Source organism: Hemitrygon akajei, chromosome 5 (assembly GCF_048418815.1).
Source record: "Hemitrygon akajei chromosome 5, sHemAka1.3, whole genome shotgun sequence".
Taxonomy (NCBI): Eukaryota; Metazoa; Chordata; class Chondrichthyes; order Myliobatiformes; family Dasyatidae; genus Hemitrygon; species Hemitrygon akajei.
In genome coordinates, this window is record NC_133128.1 from 76033258 (window position 1) to 76055559 (window position 22302).

The window sequence follows — 22302 nt, forward strand, 5'->3', positions numbered from 1 at the left end:
TTGATGTAGAGTTGAATAGATGTTTGATAAGCAAAGGACTGGAAGGTTACTGAGGGTGACGGAGATATGGAATTGAAATGACAAACAGATCAACCATGGTATTGAGTAGATGGACAGAAATAAGGGGTTGAGTGCTTTTATCTTTTATGATTTCATGTAGTGGCAGTTGAAGAAAGTGGAAGATTGGTCAGAGCTGGAGGAATGCAGATTTCTCACAGGGTGAAGAAGCTGACAAAGATAGGAATGGGGTGAGACCATGAAAGGATTTGAATGCTGAGAAAAAAATGACATACAATAATGGCACTGGTAGTCTGAGATCATGACATGGTGCAAGTTACAGAGCTTTGGATAAATATTTTGTGCCTCACCTTTAATGTTTATCGATGCAAAATGCTTAAGACAGGGAGCGAACATGAGGCAGCAGGCACTGTAGAAACAGAAAATCACAAGGCTTGTTTCAGTCATTTTAGGTTACAGTAAAACGTATCAGAGACTGATAATAAAATACAAGAAAAACAGCCAATGTTTTTATTGAATAATTACCACCTTTGAATGTGTTTTTGGTTTGTTTCCAGCTTGATATGTTTTCTAGTGGATCCCACCAAGCGTGAATAAAAATATTAAACTATTTCAAGAAAATTCCTCAGAATATTTCCTGTCTTTGGTGCTAATAATAACAGCAAATCAGCGAATGGAACAAATATATACCAATTTAAATCAAAAAGTGCCAAATATAGACGGTTGCTATAGACATATCCAACAGGATAGGTCAGTAATTTGATTGTTGAAGCTTCATTAAAAGCATTCTGACAAGGGGAAGGCTTTGGAAAAATTGAAGCATGTTTTATTCATTTACTGTATTCCACCAGTGTATACAAAATAAACTACGGTGTAGGATATTCATCTATCTGATATCAAAGCCAACCACACACACCTTCCTTTCTTTTGCAGCAACGAAGTTGAACACAGCAGATTGGAGCTTCCTCACTTATCTCAAATAATATGACCTCTAGAGAAAATTCAGTGCGGGCCAAGGTTATATCGCTCCACTGCCTGCTGAACCTAACATCATTAATTTAACAGAGCAAGGGACTCCATGATACACATAAACAGCCCCATTTTAATCTATAATGCTAATTTAGTTTTAAGAACACAAGATTCTGCAAATGCTGAAAATCTTGAACGGCACACACAAATTGCAGGAGGAACTGAGGCAAGTCAGGCTATAACTGTGGAAGGAAATAAGCAGATGATGTTTTGGCCTGAGGCCCTTCATCTGGACTGGAAAAGAATGAGGCAGAAGCCAGAAGAAGAAGGTGGGGGTAGGGGAAGGAGCATAAGCTGGTAGATGATAGTAAGAGCACGTAAGGGGAAGGTGGAAGGGTGGGAGGAGGGGTATGATGTAAGAAGCTAGAGGTGATAGGTGGACGAGGTAAGAGCCTGAAAAAGAAGAAATCTAATAGCAGAGGATAGTGAACTGTGGAAGAAGGGGAAAGAGGTGGAGAACCAGAGGGAGGTAATGGGCAGGTAAGCAGAAGAAATGGAGGTGAGAGGGTAACCAGAATGGGGAATGGGAAAAGAGAGAAGGAAGGAGGAGCGAGAAATTACTGTAAGTTAGAGAAATTAATGTTTATGTCATCATTTTGGAGGCTGCCCAGATGGAATATGAAGTGTTGCCCCTCCAACATGAATACGGCTTCATTGTGGCAGTAGAGGAGGCCATGGACACACATGTAGGAATGGGAATGGAAAATCAAATTACAGTAGGTGGGGACTGGGAGATCCAGCTGTTTGTGGTTGTTCAGAGTGAAACTGGTTGACAAAGCGCTCCCCTAATTTGCATTAGATTTCACCCAATCAGGAACACTGGATACAACAAATGAAAAAAAAGGCCAATTCTCTTCAGCTAGCACCCAAACATTCTTTCCTTCCTAATGTCGACTAGGATTTGGATTTCAGCCATAAAGCTGAAATAATGTTATTAGTCATATTGCCACAGAACAAAATGCAGATTAAAACCTTGATCTTTTCACTGATTCTTGGTGATAATGACAGTTATTTTGAAACACAAATAATGAATGCTTTTGCACAATGAGACAGGAACAGAGATGAAGATAGACTTTAATTTTGCAAGACACCTGACTAAAAGCATCAGCAATTTTCCAGGCCTACCTCTGGCAGCAGTCACTTTTCTTAAGCTTCCATTCGTGTAGAAAATGTTACCATGTTAGTTCTTTGGTTCTCACTTGAATTGTTCAAAAAATTTCAGGTCCTACCATTCAACGTAAGATGGATGACAAATCCACATCTAGATATCAACATTGTCCACTCCCTTGTGATGAGAAGAATTCATAAAGAACTTTTTTGTTTTTTCTCAGGCTGACATTAACATTATCTTGCCCAATGGACCTGAAAAATTTCCCAATGGATGTGCAAACATGCGCGATGCAGTTGGAGAGCTGTAAGTAATAGAATTACATGTGCATGTTTACCAAAATCATTTCAGCCATTCTTAAACCCTGCCCAATGATATCTGGGAACAATAAACCTTTCTACTGATATTATTGATGCAGTTATATCTATCCCATTCAATTTATAAGACCAGAAGACCATAAGACATGGGAGCAGAATTAGGCCATTAAGTCCATTGAGTTTGCTCTGCCACTCCATCATGGCTGATTATCCCTCTCAATCCCATTCTCCTGCATTCTCCCCATAACTTTTGACATCCTCACTAATCATGAACCTACCAATCTCTGCTTTAAATATACTCAATGACCTGGCTTCCACAGACGTCTGTGGCAATTAATTCCTCAGATTCACCACCTCTGGCTAAAGAAATTCCTCCTCATCTCTATTCTAAATGGATGTCCCTCTATTCCGAGACTTTGCCCTCTGATCCTAGACTTACCTACGATAAGAAACGTTCTCTCCACACCCACTCTATCTAGATGTTTCAATATTTAATGAGATGCCTCCTAACTCTTGTAAGCTCCTGAAAGTACAGGCCAGAACCATCAAATGCTCCTCATAAGTTAACTCTTTCATTCTCAGAATCATTGTGGTGAACCTCTTTGAACCTCTTAAATCTTTTATTAGCTAAGCGGCCCATATCCACTCACACTAGCACAAGTGTGGTCTGACACTACCTTATAAAGCCTGAATATCACATCCTTGTTCTTATATTCTAGTCTTCTCAAAATGAATGCAAACATTGCATTTGCCTTCCTTGCTGCAGACTCAACCTGCAAATTAACCTTTAGGAAATCCTGCACAAGGACTTCAAATCCCTTTGCAACTTGATTTTTAAATTTTCTCCCCCATTTAAAAAATAGTCCACATCTTTATTCCTTCTACCAAAGTACATGACTCTACATTGTCTTACAATGTATTCAACCTGCCACTTCTTTGCCCATTCTCCCAATTTGTCTAAGTCTTTCTGCAGACTCCCTGCTTCCTTAACACTACCTGCCTCTCCCTCTATCTTTGTGTTGTCTGCAAACCTGGCCACAAAGCCATCAATTCCATCATCCAAATCATTGACATATAATGTGAAAAGAAGTGGTCCCAATACAAAATCCTGCATAACACCATTAGTCAATGGCAAGCAACCAGAAAAGGCCCTCTTTACTCCTACTCGTTGCCCCCTGCTGAACAGCCAAACTTCTAACCATGCTTCTAACTTTCCTATAATATCATGGGCTCTTATTTTGTTAAGCAGCCTCTGTGCAGCGCCATGTCAAAGTCCTTCTGAGATCCAAATAAACAACATCTTCTGACCTTCCTTTATCTTTCCAAGTAAATTACTAACTTCTCCACCTATTATTTCCTCAAAAATTTCCAAAAGATTTATCAGGCAACACTTCCGCTCAAGGAGATCATGATGACTTTGGCCTATTTTATCACGTGCTTCCAAGTACCCTGAAGCCTCATCCTTAATAATGGGCTCCAATATCAGTCAGGTTAACTGGCCTATAATTTACTTTCTTCTGCTTTCCTCCTTCTTAAAGAGTGCAGTGGCATTCACAATTTTTCAGTCCTCCAGAAAAATTCCAGAATCTCTTCAGTTACCTCTGTCAGAACCCTGGGGTGTAGTCCACCTGGTCCATGTGACTTATCTACCTTCAAACCTATCAGCTTCCCAAGCACCTTCTCCTTAGTGATAGCAATTACGTTCACTCCAGCCCCCAGACACCCTTGAATTTCTGGCATGCTGCTAGAAATCTTCCACAGTGAAGACTGATGAAATCACTTATTAAGTTTGCCTACCATTTCCTTTTCCCCTATTACTACCTCTTCAGCATTATTTTCTAACAGTCCAATATCCATTCTGATCTCTCTTTTGCTATTTGTATATCTGAAAAAGCTTTTGGAATCTTATTTTATATTATTGGTTAAGTTAGCTTCATATTTCATCTGTTCTCTCCTTTTGAGCTTTTTTAGTTTCCTTCTGTTTGATTGTAAAAGCCTCCCAATCCTCTAACTTCCCGTATTGCCCTCCCTTTTTGTTTTATGCTGCCTTTGACTTTCCTTGTCAACCAAGGTTGCCTTATGCTCCCTTTAGAATATTTCTTCATTTTTGGATGTATCTATGCTGAGCCTTCTGAATCCTCCCCAGAAACTCCTGCCATTCTGCTATCATTCCTGGCCAACTCCTCTCTCATGCCTCTGTAATTCTCTTTACTCCACTGTAATACTGATACATCTGACTTTATATTCTCCCTCTCAAACTGCAGAGTAAATTCTATCATATTATGATCACTGTCACCCAAAGGCTCCTTTACCTTAAGCTCCTTAATCAATTCTGGTTCATCACACAACACCCAATCTAGAATTGCCTTACCCCTAGTGGCCTCAACCTTAAGCTGGTCTAAACATCCATCGCATAGGCATTCTACAAGTTCCCTCTCTTGGGAGATGGCACCACCCTGATTTTCCCAATCTACCTGCATATTGAAATCCCCCATATCCACATTATGTAATGAACCAGATTTATTTTTCTCTACTGAGCCTCAGAACCGGCCACAGTATCACCGGCCTGGCTGCCTCTGCTGTGTTCTAGTAAGTCCTTCCCCTCAGCAGTATCCAAAGGGGTATACATGTTGCTGAGGGGAATGGCCACAGGGAAACTCTGCACTAACAGCTTACTCCCCTTACTTCTCCTGGTGGTCACCCATCTTCAATCCGAAGCCTGCAGCTGTGTGTGACCACCTCAGTGATAAACTCCTCTATGAGGTTTTTAGCTTTCTGGATTATCTTGAGTATACCCAGTTCCAACTCCATTTCCTTGACCTTGTCAGTCAGGAGCTGAAGTTGGGTGCACTTCCTGCAGATCAGGGAGACCATTAGGTACCCTGAAATCCCAAATCTTACAGCAGGAGCATTCCACTGTCTTAACTACCATCTTGCCTACACTCACTATACCTTTGGCTCTAACTTAAGTTTAAATTCCACAATCAACTAAGTGATTCTAAATGATTCAGCACCTTTAGCCTCCGCCCATTGTCACCGAAGCCTGTTGAGCTAATAAGCAATATTTTACACCAAAGCTTTTTAGTGTAGTTTGTGCTTTTGATAAGATTGGCGGGTCCTGCAGTGGTTGTTATCTCATACCTGTCAATAATGAATGATCAAAGTTCCAAAGCAAGATAAATGTGTTCTTTCATGTGCAACCATTATAATTTTATATCATTTGAGCAGCCTCCAATTAATCTCTTTGATCTTGTGCTCAGCTTCACCATTAAAATGAAAATGCATTATTTCTACATTCTGCTTCTTTTCACCTCCATTAGACTACTGGCATGTTTGGTTCTCATCTGCCTACAACCATTTCCACTGCATCTTTGACCATTCCCAACATCCTGAATCTCTTTCATGCTTCAAATTCATGAAAACATATCATGAGTGGACATCAAAGGTAACTATTCTGTTAGTGAATCTTTAATTTCAGTAATTCACTTCAGATCATCTGCCTAGCTTTGCTCATCTGGTTCTTACCATTTTCATTAGTATAACTAAGTCTCTTGAGCGCATTGTCTGATATCGTTGGTAATGGCCTGCAGTTGGATACACAATGAACGACCTGATATTCGAGTGGCTGGAACAAGGTGCAGTGCAGGTTGCTGATGGTCTGACCCTTCCACAGTTTCTTCTGAAGGATGAGAAGGAGCTAGGATATTGCACAAAGCATTATAATACAGGTAGGTCAACTTCATTAACAGAGCAGTTGAATCTCCTAATGGGAAGTTGCCTTGTGAGAGTAAGAATTAACCTGAGTGGCATGTGTAATTTAATCACTACATCATGGTAAAGGTCTTTTTCATTTGGTAACTAGACTGAAGGAATGAATTTGATTTTCTTTTTGAATGCTGAAACTAGTATTATCAAAAAGAGAAAATCTTCCCTATGGATTTATATTATTCTGCTTGCTTCTCTAGGAAGGAAATTGTTTGCTTTATTAAATATTTATTGTCATATAATCAAGTAGCCTACCCATTTCAGGATCTACATTGGGACAGATCTTCCAAAGACAGTCTGGCCGTTACTTCCTAGATGTTGATACTTAAGAGCTTTCCTTCTTGATTGGTTAAACCATTTTGTCGATTTTCCAAATCACCTCTCCTTGATCCTGTAGTGACTCTACCACAGTGCTGAGCTCGACATAAACCTTAGTCTCAGAGTGGAATCCTTTGCCTTCTGTATTTTGCATCATTGCTCCTGCCCCCATTACCATCATTTCAGCAGTGTTAACCTAAAGTCAGTGTGCTTGGAATGTGGAAATAGCAGTCAATACACAGTAGGCAGCAGCTGTCAGAAACCCCTTCTCCCTTGTAAATTATCCGAAGTTGAAGAAGTAGACTGGCAGGTGTTTGAATTGTACATGTTTTGTCTTATTGAATACTAACATATGATACCTGCACCTTATAATGCATTGAGGATTCATATACACTCAGTGGCCACTTTACCAGATGCCCCCTGTATCTAATAAAGTGGCCACTGAGTTTATGTTCATGGTCTTCTGCAGCTGTAGCCCATCCACTTCAAGACTCAACATGTTGTGCATCAGAGATGCTCTTCTGCACACCACTGTTGAAACATTTGAGTTACTGTCACCTTGAACCAGTCTGGCCATTTTCTTCTTATCTCTCTCATTATCAAGGCATTTTCGTCCACAGAACTGCCAGTCCCTGGATGATTTTTGTTTCTTGCACCATTCTCTGTAAACTCTAGAGACTGTTGTGCGTGAAAATCCCAGGACAGCAGGGGTTTCTGAGATACTCAAACCACCCTGCCTGGCACCGACAATCATTCCACGGTCAAAGTCCCTTAGATCATATTTCTCCCCAATTCCTCTGTTTTGTCTGAACAACAACTGAACTTCTTGAACATGTCTGCTTGTTTTTATGCACAGAGTTACTGCCACTGATTGGTTGATTAGATATTTGCAGTAAAGAGTAGGTGTGCAGGTGTACCTACTAAAGTGGCCACTAAATATAATTATCCTGTATTGTGTGTACGTAGGTGATATCAAAGGAGCACAGTGGAAAGCAAAGGACTGTAATGCATGTGACTGTCCCTAAAAATTAGCATATCTCCATTACAAAATACCATCAAAAGGAATATAGTAAATAGAACATTACAGCACAGGAACAAACTCCTTGGTTCATAATGCTGTGCCAAGCTAATTAAACTAGAAATTAAATGCCTAGCTGAACTAATCCCTTCTGCCTGAAAGAACTCCATACCCCTCCAACCTCTGCAAACTTATTTGCCTTTCAAAGAGCCTCTTAAATGTTTCTTTTGCATTTGCCTCCACTATTAGCCCTGGGTGTACATTCTAGGCACTTAACATTCTCTGTGTAAAAAAATCTTGCCCTGCGTATCTACTTTTAACTTAATCCCGAGTTACCTAATTCTTCCTCAGGCCTTATTTTTCTGGGTGTTCTGACCCACACATTTACCTCTTCCATATTCAACTGTTAAATCTAAACTGTGCTCCTTTTGTATTCAAAGTTTGAGCCTTGTCATCCAGCATTGAAATTCAATGCCATGTTCAGCATTTTGGAAGAGTTTAACTTATCTCTTTCCTTAAAGATTGCAAATATATTTGTAATGACTCCCTCAGATTTTCTGTACAGTAGTTCACCACGGTATTTAATCTGCTCATAGCTCAGTCACTTTCAGGTAAGTATAAGTACCACTTGGAAACACTCAGTGGATCAGGCGGCATTAATAGAGGAAGAAACAGATTTCAAATTTCAGACCAGTTATCTACATGAGATGAAACATTAACATTCTCACTCCACTGAACTACTGAGTTGCAAGTTGATTGGAGTAGCTGACATGTAATATAACATTTGATGCCTGAACCTCGTTTATTTGTCGTTTGGAATAATTGCATTTGGATACCATTTGGAATAAACATGCATTACTCTTTGCTTTTTCTTTTGATAGTGCCAGGCTGGTTAGCCTTTTATTTCTAGTTAACCTGGCTCACTTAAAAAATGGCTCAACTGCTTTTGGGGACTACACATGATTAGCCCAAAAATATAGCTGGTACTAGACCATAATTGCATTCTTGAGGCAGGGTCTTTTATACTTTGCATTGTTTAGATAATAATTATCCTGCCTGAAACTGGCCTTCAAACGTCTTCATCAAGCTCCCCACTTGTCTATTGCTTAACCTCCTTGTCTACTGTTTCCAGCAATGGATCTATTATATGCTGACTGAATGAACCATTTTACACCATAGTCGCTGTGCAGACTGTTAAAGGATGTTCAGTGCTTCTTTAGAAAAGCCAACAGCCCCTGGGGTCTATTGTTAATGCTGCTCCGATGATTGACCCACTGTGCTGCCATTCATGTGTGCAATTTACCCCTGCTTCAGAATGCAGCCATCTCCAAGCCTTATAAGCAGGCTTCGACAGTCTGCAACAAACCACTGCCACCCTTTGAACCAAAAGCAATTTCAAGACTAATAATCTGAACAGTTTCAAAGATTCAATATCATGTATTTGAAGCTTAATTACATATTAAATGAGCAGGCTATCCAGTTTACAAAAGCTTCTGTGAGTCAGTCAGCCCGATCTCCATAGACCTTTGGGAGCTGTGTAAAGATTACAATTGTATTTTGTGGTTATGATAGATAATTTCTAAGCCTGCTGGATGGATTGTGCAATCATGTAAAAAATCAGAACAATTGGTCTTACACCTGAATAATTAACCATCCACAGTTGAAAATTGACTTTTGAATTATTCTGTATTCAGATATATAATTGGTTTTAATAGAGCTTATTATAGTGTGTGACTAAAAGATCACATTGTAATACTATGATGGATATTGATATGAATCATACAAGAACATTTTAAATTGACATTTAGTAAAATTATAACCCTATTTTTAAGTTAGCCTTATTTCATATTTTCACTTCCTCACTAATTTGAAAACCAAATTCTAGCTTCGCCATCACAAAGACCACCTACTTACACTTCCACATTAGTCCATCTTTCAGCACCATCCAACTCCCCACCCATTTAGCTGCATGTATCTGCACACTAAACCCTCAAGCATCATTTTGTTATCTCAGGGCACAGTGGAAGGCTTTTTTGGATCCATTCACTCACCCTCCGCCCTTCCTGTGCCACATTTTGCTGCCTATATCTGAGCCAATATCCTTGCAGTTGTCCTAACACCACGTCCTGCATGTCTCTTTGTGCATCAGCTTGCTGCATTGGCATCTCAGTTTTAAAGCTGTCCTCATGTTGAAATCAGTTTTAAACCTTGTTTTTCCATGTCACAACACCATGCAGCTCTCTTCAGACTCCGCACATACAAGTTTATAGCCTCCTGAATTTATACTACTTGCTTTCTCTCTCTGTCAAAAGCCTTATCTTCAACTATTTGTCTCTGATTTCAGGAATTTATTCTCCTTGCTCCCCCTCAACCATTTCTCCATCTTTCTCTCCAGCTTTAACATAATTCTTAAAAATTAACAACTTTGCAGCTAAGTTTCTCTTTCTTGGCTCAGCATGAATTTTCATTAGACTTCACTTTGATGAAGCATGAATATGGTTGTAATGGTTAGAACCATTTTCAGTAATTTTTATGACATATTTTATACACCACAGTAACTATAGGTTGAAGAGAGACGAACTTCTGCTATTAGCTGTGACTGAAATTGTGTTTACCTGGCTTAGGGTGCTTTTCTATTCACGGAGGAAGCGAGCTGACCTTAAAATGCCTGAAAGATAGTACTCACCTGGCCTGAGAAGCAGCTCACGATTGTAGGAGACACAGGAGATTCTGCAGATGCTGGAGGAACTCAGCAGGCCAGGCAGCATCTATGGAGTGAAATGAGCAGTTGATGCTTTTGGGCTGAAACCTTTATCATGTTTTCCCTCCATAGATGCCTGCTGTTCCTCCAGCATTCTGTGTGTGTTGCTGCTGCAGGAGTCCTCTCCATTTGTTATAGCTGTCTGACTCTGACTACCTTAATACTGTGACATCAGTTCAGTGCACCTATACTCTAGTGAACTGCAATATCAAAGAAATTTCTCTGGAAAAATTACTCTACTTGGCACTCAAAGAAAATAGGTTAGACTGGGTTGTTGAAAACTGAAGCCCTCGGGGTTAATGACTGTGATTATGAGTGTATCCATTCTGCTGTCAGAAACAGCATTCTTTCAAAACTAACACCATTCATTAACTGGAGCAAAATACAGTGGATTCCAGTTAAGTAGGACACATTGGGAGCAGTAAATTTTGGCCCAATTAAGCGGCCACCTCAATTAGCCAAAGTTTCCTGGACGTAGTTAAGAAAGACAGATTAACAAGTTATGTACTTAAATGAAATACAGAACAAATTAGAACACTATCAATGATACTATAGTACTATAAAACTGCATATTAGTTTCTTATAGTTATCGATGGAGGAATTCATCCAGTGTACATAATGAACAGAATCAGTGTAGACAATAAACTGCGTTCATAGAATGCTATCAACAATTTCATCCTCCAAATCTTCATTTCATTTTCATTGCAACATTCAAGATGATTTATTGATACCTTAAATTTTTTTTGTAGTACCTAACTTGTTTAAGTAGTGAAATCATTTCATTTTCACTCCCAGCTGTTTCTGACATCTCCAAGCCTGAATGCTTGAAACTGCAATGAGAAAAACAGTTCTTTATTGTCTTACCTTTATTCCTCGCCAACTATCAATGACAAAAACCACTGCTGTCTGAACACAAGCATACTCATCTGACGCTATTTAAAAACTCTTCGGTCTAAGCATGATGAAGTGTCTAATAGCCATACAAGTGCACGTTTCTCATACTAGTTAGAACGTGATAGGCAAATCTCATAGAACATAGAACATAGCACAGTACAGCATAGTACAGGCCCTTTGGCCCATAATGTTGTGCCGAGCCTTAAACCCTGCCTCCCATATAACCCTCCACCTCCTATTCCAATTAAGTGGCATACTGTCCCAAATAAATGAAGGGAATCCCAGCTATTGTCTCCATTTGTTTTATTCTTTAAGAGTTGTCCCAAATAAGTACGTGTCCCAATTAACCGAAGGCCCAATTAACTGGAATCAATTGTATTTCAATATTTTTTCATGTAAAGAATAATAGGAGCAAATTTGTCATATTTTTGTTATAAACAATTTAAAGGTAGAAATTATAGTCAATACTATGAAAATGCCATTTTAATTGAACCCAATTTTAAAACAGTAGCTGTCTACATCTACTACCTACACCAGCATAACTGAGTAACCAATGACTATATATCTAATTGGCCATTCATAAAAACAAACATTACAAATGTTGGGGACCTTAAACAAATACAGAAAATGCTGGAGATATTTAGTTGGTCAAGCCACAAATTTAATATTTTTGATAAAAGGTCCTTTCTGACCTAAGTCATTAGCTCAGTTTCTCTCTCTACAGAAGCTGCCTGAGCTGTTGAGTATCTCCAGCAGCTTCTACCTTTATTTCTGACCTTCTGAATATGTTTTATAATTTAACATCAAATCACATTCACGCTCAGTTGGAAAATATGGTGCTTGTATTATGCAGAGTTTCATAACTGAAGATGGCACAGAGGCACAGCCAGTGGAGTCACTGTCTCACAGCAGCAACCAGCTGGGTTTAAGCCTGACCTTGGGTGATATAGGTGTAGAGTTTGCACTTTCCCTCTAAGACCATGTGGGTTTCCTTCATATGCGCCGGTTTCCTTCACATCCCAAAGATTTGCAGGTTGCTAGATGGAGTGTCCCCTGTAAGTTACTCCTGATGTGTACATGATTGGTAGAAACAGGGGGGAGTCAATAACTAAGTGGGGAGAATAAAAGAAAATGAGATTAATACAAGACTAGTGGAAATTAATGGTCAGAACAGACTCTGTGGGCCAAAGGGCCTGTTTCTATAATGTACCTACTATGTGACTCTATGACTAAGCATATGCACTGAATTCCAATTAAAAGCTTGGGGTGAAAACTTTATATTTGGGTTATAAATACTATTATGTAAGTGAAAATTCTAAGCATTAGAAATATTTGTGGTCCTGTTGAAAATATGCTTATTCTATCAACAGATGGTACTGACCCACAGATTAGTTCTACATTCTCTGTTTCATTTTATTATTAAACCTTTAAGGAAGTGAACTAGTGCTTTCTAATGCCATTTTCTTTTTTTAAAACAGGAAAATTTACCTGCATTGAGGTTAAGTTCCATTTGGAAAGACAGATGGGTTATTACTTAATCCAAATGTACATTCCCAGTCTGCTGATTGTCATACTCTCCTGGGTCTCATTCTGGATTAACATGGACGCAGCTCCAGCAAGAGTGGCTTTGGGCATCACAACAGTACTGACGATGACCACACAGAGTTCTGGCTCGCGAGCTTCACTTCCAAAGGTGAGATGTTGCCAGTCAATTATATACAGTTGCATTCTCATTCAACATATTTTAGATCTAATTAGAGCTGTTCTTAAACAGGGAATTAGAATGTTTTGTTGCTGTTGAATTTACAATGCTCTGCTGGCTCATTGAAAGGCCTGTGCTATTAGAATTGAATGCATACTATATCAGAGACTAACACAAAATACCAAATAATTTGGACAAATTGTGTGTGTGTGTGTGTATGCATGTCAAAATGACATGCTGCATTCTTACCCACTGGCATACTATAATCTAAAAGTTTGATTTACCAGGAATGCTTATTTTAACCAGGATTAATATTAACCTTATTAGCCATTTAGATTTAATCCATCTTCAGAGTGCCTGCATTTTGTGAAATGGTAGCATTGATCCATGCTGTGCAGAGCTGAATGTCAGATCATAGACTCTTTTGATTGTACCTCACTACATAGATCTGGTATGGTGTTAATTGAATGTGACTTTCTGGATTAAGTATACTGTTAATTAGTGGCTACTGCTTGGATTAGATATCAATTGGTTTTGGAGTTTAAAATTTATTAATTACAATTGACTGGTTGGATAAAGTATTGTCAAATGATATTAATTTCATAATTAGCATAATTTTGGGTTTTCATTTTCCTGCGAATATTTGACGTTTCCTGCAAATAATAAAACCATTTCCATAATCAGGAATTTCAATATGTTTTAGCAACATTAGAGAAAGAACAGTTATTCATCTTCTTTTGACTCAGTTCTTTGGTATGTGCTGAGCCGTACCATATCAGGAGTGCCAGAATGTAATTCAACTCGGATCTGGTATTTGTGCTGATCGACTGACTTCCATCCGAATGGAGCAGATATCTACTCAGGCTAGATCAGAGAAAATCAACTAGGATAGCTTGTGATTCCTGCAGCATAATGTAGAGAATCAAACTCCAAGAAAGCACAAGTTTACAGACTATGTGTGATTCCATCTGTCATCACATAGGCTGTAAATCCTTACTTGAAGGAGTCTTGAGAATAAAACCCCAGTGTATTCTCTTTTTTTCCTCAAAACTGGCAACAAACTAATTGAAAACATTTAGTGTTAAATGTGGATGTGTATCCATCTGGTACATTGACAGATTTACATAAAAATCATCATTTGTTTTTCATGCTCTCTTTTTATATTTCATTGGGCCATGTAGATGTAATAAACCCAAAAAAAACCTGAGAGACATTTAAAGAGATCTCACCAACTGAGGAGATTTCAAAGCCTTTTACAACTAAAAGGTATACTTACAAAGGTAATCGCCAGTGTAATGTAGGGAACAGAGCACGCCAATAAAACTTTTACCACGGAAAAGCTGTGGAAACCAAATAATATGTTACAGTCTTGGTGAAAGGTTAGAACACAGGGGATAATCGGCCTTCTCTCCTATTATAATGTCACACAGCTTTTTTTCACTCATACCTGAAAAAGCAGAGGAGGTTTAACTTCGCATTTGACAGACTCTATCATTAGAGTGCAGAAATACCCCAGTTAGTTGTGATTTCCTGTGGCCAAACACACAATGTAGTCCTAATGGATGTAGTATAAATACTTAAAAATGCTAGAATGAGAAATGGCAGTTACCATTCTTTCATTCAGCTCCTCTTTCAAAACTTGTTCTTTTTTAAAGTTCTAAATCTTACATGCACTCTGAGTGTGTGATGTATTCCTTTAATATTTTATACAAGATCAAAGTTGTCACAAATGTCATTTCAGCACAGTTCTATACCCTTTCACAATTGAACTGTTGCTTCTTTTTAATTGAATGTGTTAACTAAAACTTGAAGTTGTTGCTACTGACTGAAGCATTTTGGATTCAGATCAACTTGTTCTCCAATCAGTGATTAAGCATAAACACATAATGTTGCCTATATTGTAATTTAGTTCTCATGAGCAAAATAAGAATCCTTTGAATGTATTTAAGAGCATGGATTTGCAGAACAAAGCAGAAGGAGCAGACCACATTAAAACACAAGAAATTAAGTAATTAAATCCATAAAGTAGGATCATTACATTGTGAGGCATGTAATAATACCAACAGGAGAAATTTAATTATGACTTATATTCTTGCTATTATACTATTCTTGGTGTTGTAATAATACTCCTCCTCCATGATAACAATATTCAACAAATATTAAAATCATTAATCAAGCACAGTTCAGGATATTTTTTCGTTATTAAAATCAGATCAAAATTCTGAAAGGGTTAATGTGCCAATAAACATGTTTATGGATCAGAGACTTGCAGTGGGCCATCAGTATTAATGCCTTTTTACCAGTGGGAGTTATATTACTATTCGTGGAGCCTCTTTCAATGCAGATGATCCAGTTGTGCAGTACTGACGTATTGCATAAGAACCTGTGCCACACTGAAAGATATCAGGATTGTTCTTCATCATATGGATTCTGAATGACATTGCTGGAGATCTTTTTCATAGAGTTTTTGCATTAATTACACTAACAGATTTTTTTGTCCTTTCTCTTTGTGTAGAATTTTTGATTCTTATAATCCTGATTAATAGATAGTACTGAATTGACAGGTTTCACTTCAGTACATTATTTTCTTCATTCTGATCCAACCACCACCTCACTGAGCTCAACCTCCTGATGTGAGAAGGATCTATTCATTCCCATTCTTTGGCTTCAGCCCGATAACCAACTCTCAAGACATGTCAATACATTAGCCTCAATTCCATATGCTCCATTTTTGTTAACCAACCTCTTCTGTAGCACTGACTTGGTAAGACTCCAGAAATCCAGTTTCCGCACATCTATTGGTTAATCCTCATTTACTGGTTTCTTCTTATCTTCCTCTTGTCTCCCCAGAGCACTGTAACCGCTTAGCCAAATTTGACTTCTCTGAAAAAATATATGTTGACTCTGCTCATTATAACTTTCACGATATTCCATTATTACATTTAGCACCATGATATTAGGCTAACAGGTCAGAAGTTTTTTTTTGTTTTCTCTCTCCTCTCCTTTCTTAAATAGTTACAAACCTCCAATCCACAGGAACTATTACAGTATCTATAGAAACATAGAAGGTGACAACCCCAAAGCAGCACTAAAGCCATTAACCAATGTGATTTTTTCATGTTTATCTATCTATCTATTTATTTATTGATTGATTGAGATACCACGCAGAAATTCCCTTCTGGCCCTTTGAGCTGCACCAGCCAGCAATCCCCTGAACAGCTTAACCATAGGACTATGTATAATGACCAACTCGCCTACTACCCGGCGTGTCTGTGGACTGTGCGAGGAAACTGAAACACCCAGGGGAAACCCACGTAGTCATGGGGAGAACATATAAAATCCTTACAGGTGGGGGGGGGGTGGAATTGAATCCAAGTTGCCTGTACTATATACAAGTATACTATACCATAATGCTACTGTGCCACCCCATTTGTGCTCCTACCAAACTATTAGGTAAAATTACCAGTAATGATTACATCTTCTGGATTGTGACACTATTACCAAATTGGACCTCTTTGCACACTCTTGTCTTATTTCAAATCATTTAAAATGTTTAACCCTCTATTTCTTCCACTCATCCAATATTCCCATGGTATACAACATCTTATCTGCTGATTTTTCATGCTCAAGAACAAAGTAAGAACCTCTTGGTGTTCAATTTTATGAGACAAACAGAGGAAATGATAAGATCAAATAGTTCAACAAACCTGTTTTATGGAGCTTCATTTGGCTACTTTGTACCAAATCCTTTGAGTTGCGTCAAACAGAAGCTAAACGGATTCAGCTTTAAGTCAACTTCACTGCATTGTGTCAGAGGATACCTTATTTCAAAAGTCAATATTCTTGAGCATAAAGATTACTTGTATCTTGTGTACTTCCTCAAGCTTATAGGAAAGTTTTATATTTGCGCCATCTATTTCCCTTTTCCATTAAAAATATCCTGTTCATCATGCAGAATAACTTTTCATTTTGAGAAAATAACAAGATTTTTTTTTTTGGTTTAGTGATTTAGAACCAGGCCTCATTTATTGCCTCTTTCTAAATCCCTTCTATCCTCAGTCAGACAAGTTTCATCTGCTTTCATCTCTCCTCGCCTCTTCCATGACATACAGTATATGAATCAAAGGCAAACACGAGGAAATCTGCAGATGCTGGCAATTCAAGCAACACACACAAAATGCTGGTGGAACGCAGCAGGCCAGGCAGCATTTTGTATATGATTTGATATGTCTTCCCATGCGAGTGCCTTGTAATGCTTAGGAGCTCCAGAAACTGTCTGTACCTTTGGAGCACTAGGCAAGAAACAATAGTTTATCCCCAGCTTACTCGTATTATAGATGCAACCTTAGCCAATCTAAAAGCAAATAGATTGAAACTCATATGACTGGTGCTAAAGCTTATTCACCATTCTCCAAAGCATTGGATCCTTCTTTTCCCACTTAAATGGTAGTACCGAGGCTGTTTTTGCATTAGAGTCTCTGACATTTGTTGAAGCAAATTTCCGCTCCCCCCTCCCCCATGCTATATAATAGATTCCCAACTGAGGGACTTGTTTGAAAGGACATTCTTGCAGTGTGAAAAAGACATAACTAGGGATTTTTCAAAGTCCTGTATATATTCTTGAACAAGGTCACCCAGAAAGACAACAAAAGCTGTCTCACTTTTAATTGACACATCAGTGCTATGATTGAATTTTCCATTCGAATGATCTAATTATTCATTTCAATGTTTTATTTGCTTTTGCATCTGTGTATGAATGTCACGGAGTGCTTTGTCAACTCCTACAGCTGAATCTTTTTTCTGACTCAACCTTTTAAAAATGAGTCCATCATTTTAAAAATGAGCCCATCATTTTTAATCACACTTATCTCTAGTACTAATATCCTTCTATGTTTTTGGTTCTCAGCAGTAAATGTAATTTATGTTCCATCCAAGAGGTGCAAAATCACCATAATTATGTCTACGTCAAATTTTACTTCTGTACATCTTACTTTCCTGCCCACTTGAATGCTGATAGCATACTTCCCAGTGCACTTTCAAGTTGATTTGTAAGTCACAGTATCAAACCATTGATACAACATGGAGGAGATCACTTAGCCCATTGAATACATCTCTGCTCTTCAGAGGACAATCAGTTCAGTACCAATCTCCTACATTTTCCCCTTAGCCCTGCAAATAGTTTCTTATTAAATTCAATTCCCTTTTCAGTGCTGAGTGATTCTGTTTCCATCATGCTCACAGGTAATAAGATCCAGGTTACTACTGCTTTTAGAATAAAGCAAGATATTTTCTTTTGTGCCATTTGCCCATCATTTGAAAATCTGATGAACTTTATAAATTGAATGAATTATCAATCCATCTGCATTTTCAAGACTAAAATTAATATTTCAGTCAATCTGTTTGAGGGCATCTATTCCACTGGCCATGGTTTTCAAATTAAAATGAGCCACCATTGTACATTGCTCTTTTAGGTAATACCCAATTTGTCTCTAAGATTTGATTCTGTTAATCTATTAAAATGGACAACATCCTAATATTGTTTTTACTACCATGCCTGTAGCAGGCTTGGGTTAAATAAGAAGGCTAGAAACAACGTGATGTTTCCACTGTAAAATTGACCTGCAGAAATATAGGCAGGCAAACCATTAACACCTTCTGTTATCTATAACATAACATAAGCAGATTAACTTATTTGAACTTGAAGCCAACATAAGAATCTGATCTCCTCAATGTGGTTTTCTCAGAAATGGAGTTACATGTTTCTGAAGAGTCTGAAGTGAACAGCTGTGAGCTGTTGTTCTGCAACTTTCTATGAAAAGAAAGATTTGTAATTACATGAGTTGTTCCTCTCAAGTCAACAATGCACCTTGTTTCCAGAGCTAACACCTCAAAATGCATGATCCACAGTTAAGCCCCATCCTAGTGATTGGCAAAGTGTTCAATACTCCATGAGCCTGCCGCTCACAAATGTGTATCACCTTTGCCTTCCAAAGCAAGGGTGCCACGACATAGACTATGCAAAAGTGGGGGTGAATGACCTATGTTCACCCTATGGCCTACACCTAGCCATGCAAGGTTTGCTAAGAATTTGAAAAGTGTGCCAGAACTGCATGTGGATTAATTGATAACAAATATCAGGTGTCTCCAGACATGAGCAAGCCTCCCATTGCAGTGTGCAGCTGACGTAGATAACGATAAAATTGGTGGACAATTCTACAGGCTGCAGCTGCTGAGAGCCCTCTGAAAAGAGCTAATGCAAAACAGAAGGGCCCCCTATATTGTAACACAACAATGTAAAACTTTGCTTACAAGGCAAAGGAGTGATTTAATTAGTGTAGGTTTCTGATGGTGCACGAATGGCAAATTATGAGTAGGTGATCAATGGCTTGGTGGCAAAATTTTTTTGTGGCAGAATGGAGATTCAAGAGATTGCAGCTGCGGGTCTCCAGAGCAAAAAGCAGTCTGCCGGAGGAACTCAGTGGGTTGAGCAGCATCTGAGGGAACAAGGGAAAGGTGCAGATGCAGAAGATCAATAACTTTACTCCCCCACACAGATGGTGCTCCAACTGCAGAGTTCCTCCAGCAGACTGTTTGTTCACCTATTGTAGAGCTTTGTATACAGATAGTCACAGACTGTGTGCCATAAATGCTGTGTTCAGTTGTTCAATTTAATATCAGAGAATGTATACAGTATACAACCTGAAATTCTTCTTCTTCACAGATATCCGTGAAACAAAAAAAAAACCCCTGAGAGTGCCATAATGCGTAACAAGCTAATATATTCCCACTTCAGAGCCACCAGTTGGTATCACTCTCAAATCTGAGTCTGTGTGTTGTGTGTGCAATCGTATTCCTGCAGACACAATAATTTAGACTGATAGTTCAGTGTAACAGTGAGGGAAAGCATACCATTAGATGAACCTCAAACCTTGTCAGACATTAAAGATCAACTGTTAGAAGATAGAGTTGGGGAGTTAATCCTGACTAGCAATTATACCTCAAGAGATACCAGTAGAATGGATTATCTGATCATTATCATTTTGCAGGAGCTTGCTTCATTGCCTGTCATGTTTCTTACACAGAATCAGTGATTATATTTCAAAGGTAAAGCAATTGGGACTGACGTATAATGGCTAATTACATTTTTCGCCCATTTTCTGCAGAGGATTCCAGAAATGTAATAAATGGAAGTAGGTTGGGCAGTTTTACCTTTATTAGTGATCAGTCCTGTTGATAGGAGCAGTTGATTAATGAGATGATCTTACATTGTGAATGAACCTGCTCAGCAGCATTTCCTATGCATGCTGAAGAACTTGACTTTATTGATCAATTTCACTGAATGTCAGACATCTGGAATGAGATTTTGATTGGAATCTCAATTAGTATCTTAATAGATTTTGGAGCCAGGAGCATGTCTCCGGCATTTTATCGCAACTCAGTATAATTTAGACTTCACCTGGATTGGATGCTCAATGCTGCGGATCATTTCCAGATGAATAACTGGACCGGGTATTTTGACCATTAACACCTGAGGTATTTTATGTTATGTCTTGTACCTTCATAAATTAATCAATAGGAAAACATGGGAGCCTGGATGTGCGTGGAATTCATTTTACTATAGTGAGGCACTCACCTATGATGTGGTGGCATAATGATGTATGCCATGTATGTACATTTACATATAACCCATAATGAATTATGTAAACAATGCTTAATCAGACAATATATTTACAATATTACTCAAATATTACTGAAACATTAAAAACGCCACACTTCTCCCAGCTTGACTATAAACTCAGACTCAATATAGAATGCATCTCAGTTTTTATACATATATACAGTGTGTGTATATATTTTTTTCACTGTTTGGGCCTCTCTTCTGAAGTTTTACCTTTATTAGTAGTCAATCCTGTTGATAGGAGCAGTTGATTGTTGAGACGATCTTAAATTGTGAATGAATGTGCTCAACAGCAAGGAATGCATTTCCTATGCATGCTGAGGAACTTGACTTTATTGATCAATCTCACTGAATGTCAGACATCTGGAATGAGATTTTGATTGGAATGTCAATTAGTATCTTAATAGATTTATATAATACAAGTACTACTTAGAAACATCCACGGCTTAATACATTTTAAACTGTCCCATTCAGGTTAAAGATTTAATCAGTGTGGAGGACTTCTTACTCTTGTGGAATAATGTCTTTTCTGACAAGAGTGGTCACTCTTCTCGGCAGGTGAAACTCATGGCTGTGAAACAATCTCAGGTTTTGGGGCCTCCTCTGTGGTGGTTGTGGAAGTTAACTCTGGAACTGCAGGAAGTGGTTCTGACAGCTCTGGACACCTTTCTTCCCTAACAATTGACCCTGCTCCCCTCAACTGATCGATGTGTCCTCAGCCATCTCAGTAGTTCCTCACCGGGAGTGAAACATTGAAACCCCTTGTTTGGTGAACGTTCAGTTTGTCCTGCATGCACCTTCTGAGACCAGGGTTTGAGGTGACTCAGACATGAGCTCGAGGGACAACCCAGGAACAGCATAGCTGCTGAGTTGTTGGTTGTAAAGTGTGCTGCTTTGTGATATGCAAGGAACAAATTGGTGAGCTTCTGATTTAGTGTCAGTGTAGTGTGTTCTGCTGCCATTGCTTGTGGTGCATTCTTTAAGACTCTGGACAAACCTTCCTGCCATGATATTTGTAGCTGGGTGAAATGGTGCAGATGTAATATGTCTTATTCCATTCATTTTCAGGAAGACTGAAACAATTCTACAGCAAACTGTGGTCTATTGTTACTGACTTAAGTGTTCTGAAAAGCCAGTCCTTGACAAGAGGCTTCTTAACAGTGTGTAAGGCTGTAGTGGAGGCTGTTGGGAACAGTTCTGACCACTATGTAGCTGCATCCACTACACCCAAGAAATTTGTACCCATGAATGGTCTGCCAAAATCCACATGAATCCTCTGCCAGGGCAATGCAGACAATTCCCAGGGATGGAGCGTCACTTCTCTTGGCATCTTCTGGATGTGTTGATATCCCAAATAATGCATGGCTATCATGTTTTAAAGAATTCATTTTTTTTCATCATGCTCTAAATCTATAATCTTCTAGTCTTCTTAACACTGTCTTCAGATTTTGGAGATGTTCCTTGACATTCTTAATGGTAACAATGATGTCATCCAGGTAACACTGCGTGCCTGGGCAACCTTGCAGCACCTGGCCCATAGGTTTCTGTCAGTGTAGATACAGATGGTGCTCCAAAAATAAGCCTATTTTAGCAATAAAGCCCTTTGTGAGTGCTGATGATGAGAAACACTTTGGACTCCTCTTCCATCCCCATCTGTAGGTAGGCCTCAGGTAAGTACATTTGCAGAATGGTTT

At 38.7% G+C, this 22302-nt stretch overlaps 1 protein-coding gene across 5 annotated transcripts in view; it reads left to right on the forward strand.

The window, feature by feature from the left end:
- The window catches only part of glra2 (glycine receptor, alpha 2), a 181299-nt gene that overhangs the window by 96566 nt on the left and 62431 nt on the right, over positions 1 to 22302 (forward strand). For all 5 annotated transcript variants that reach the window (XM_073045817.1, XM_073045816.1, XM_073045820.1 and 2 more), the window contains 3 exons: positions 2379 to 2461; positions 6063 to 6200; positions 12707 to 12921. In XM_073045817.1, coding sequence (XP_072901918.1) covers positions 2379 to 2461; positions 6063 to 6200; positions 12707 to 12921 — 436 coding nt within the window. The remainder of the gene's footprint in view (positions 1 to 2378; positions 2462 to 6062; positions 6201 to 12706; positions 12922 to 22302) is intronic.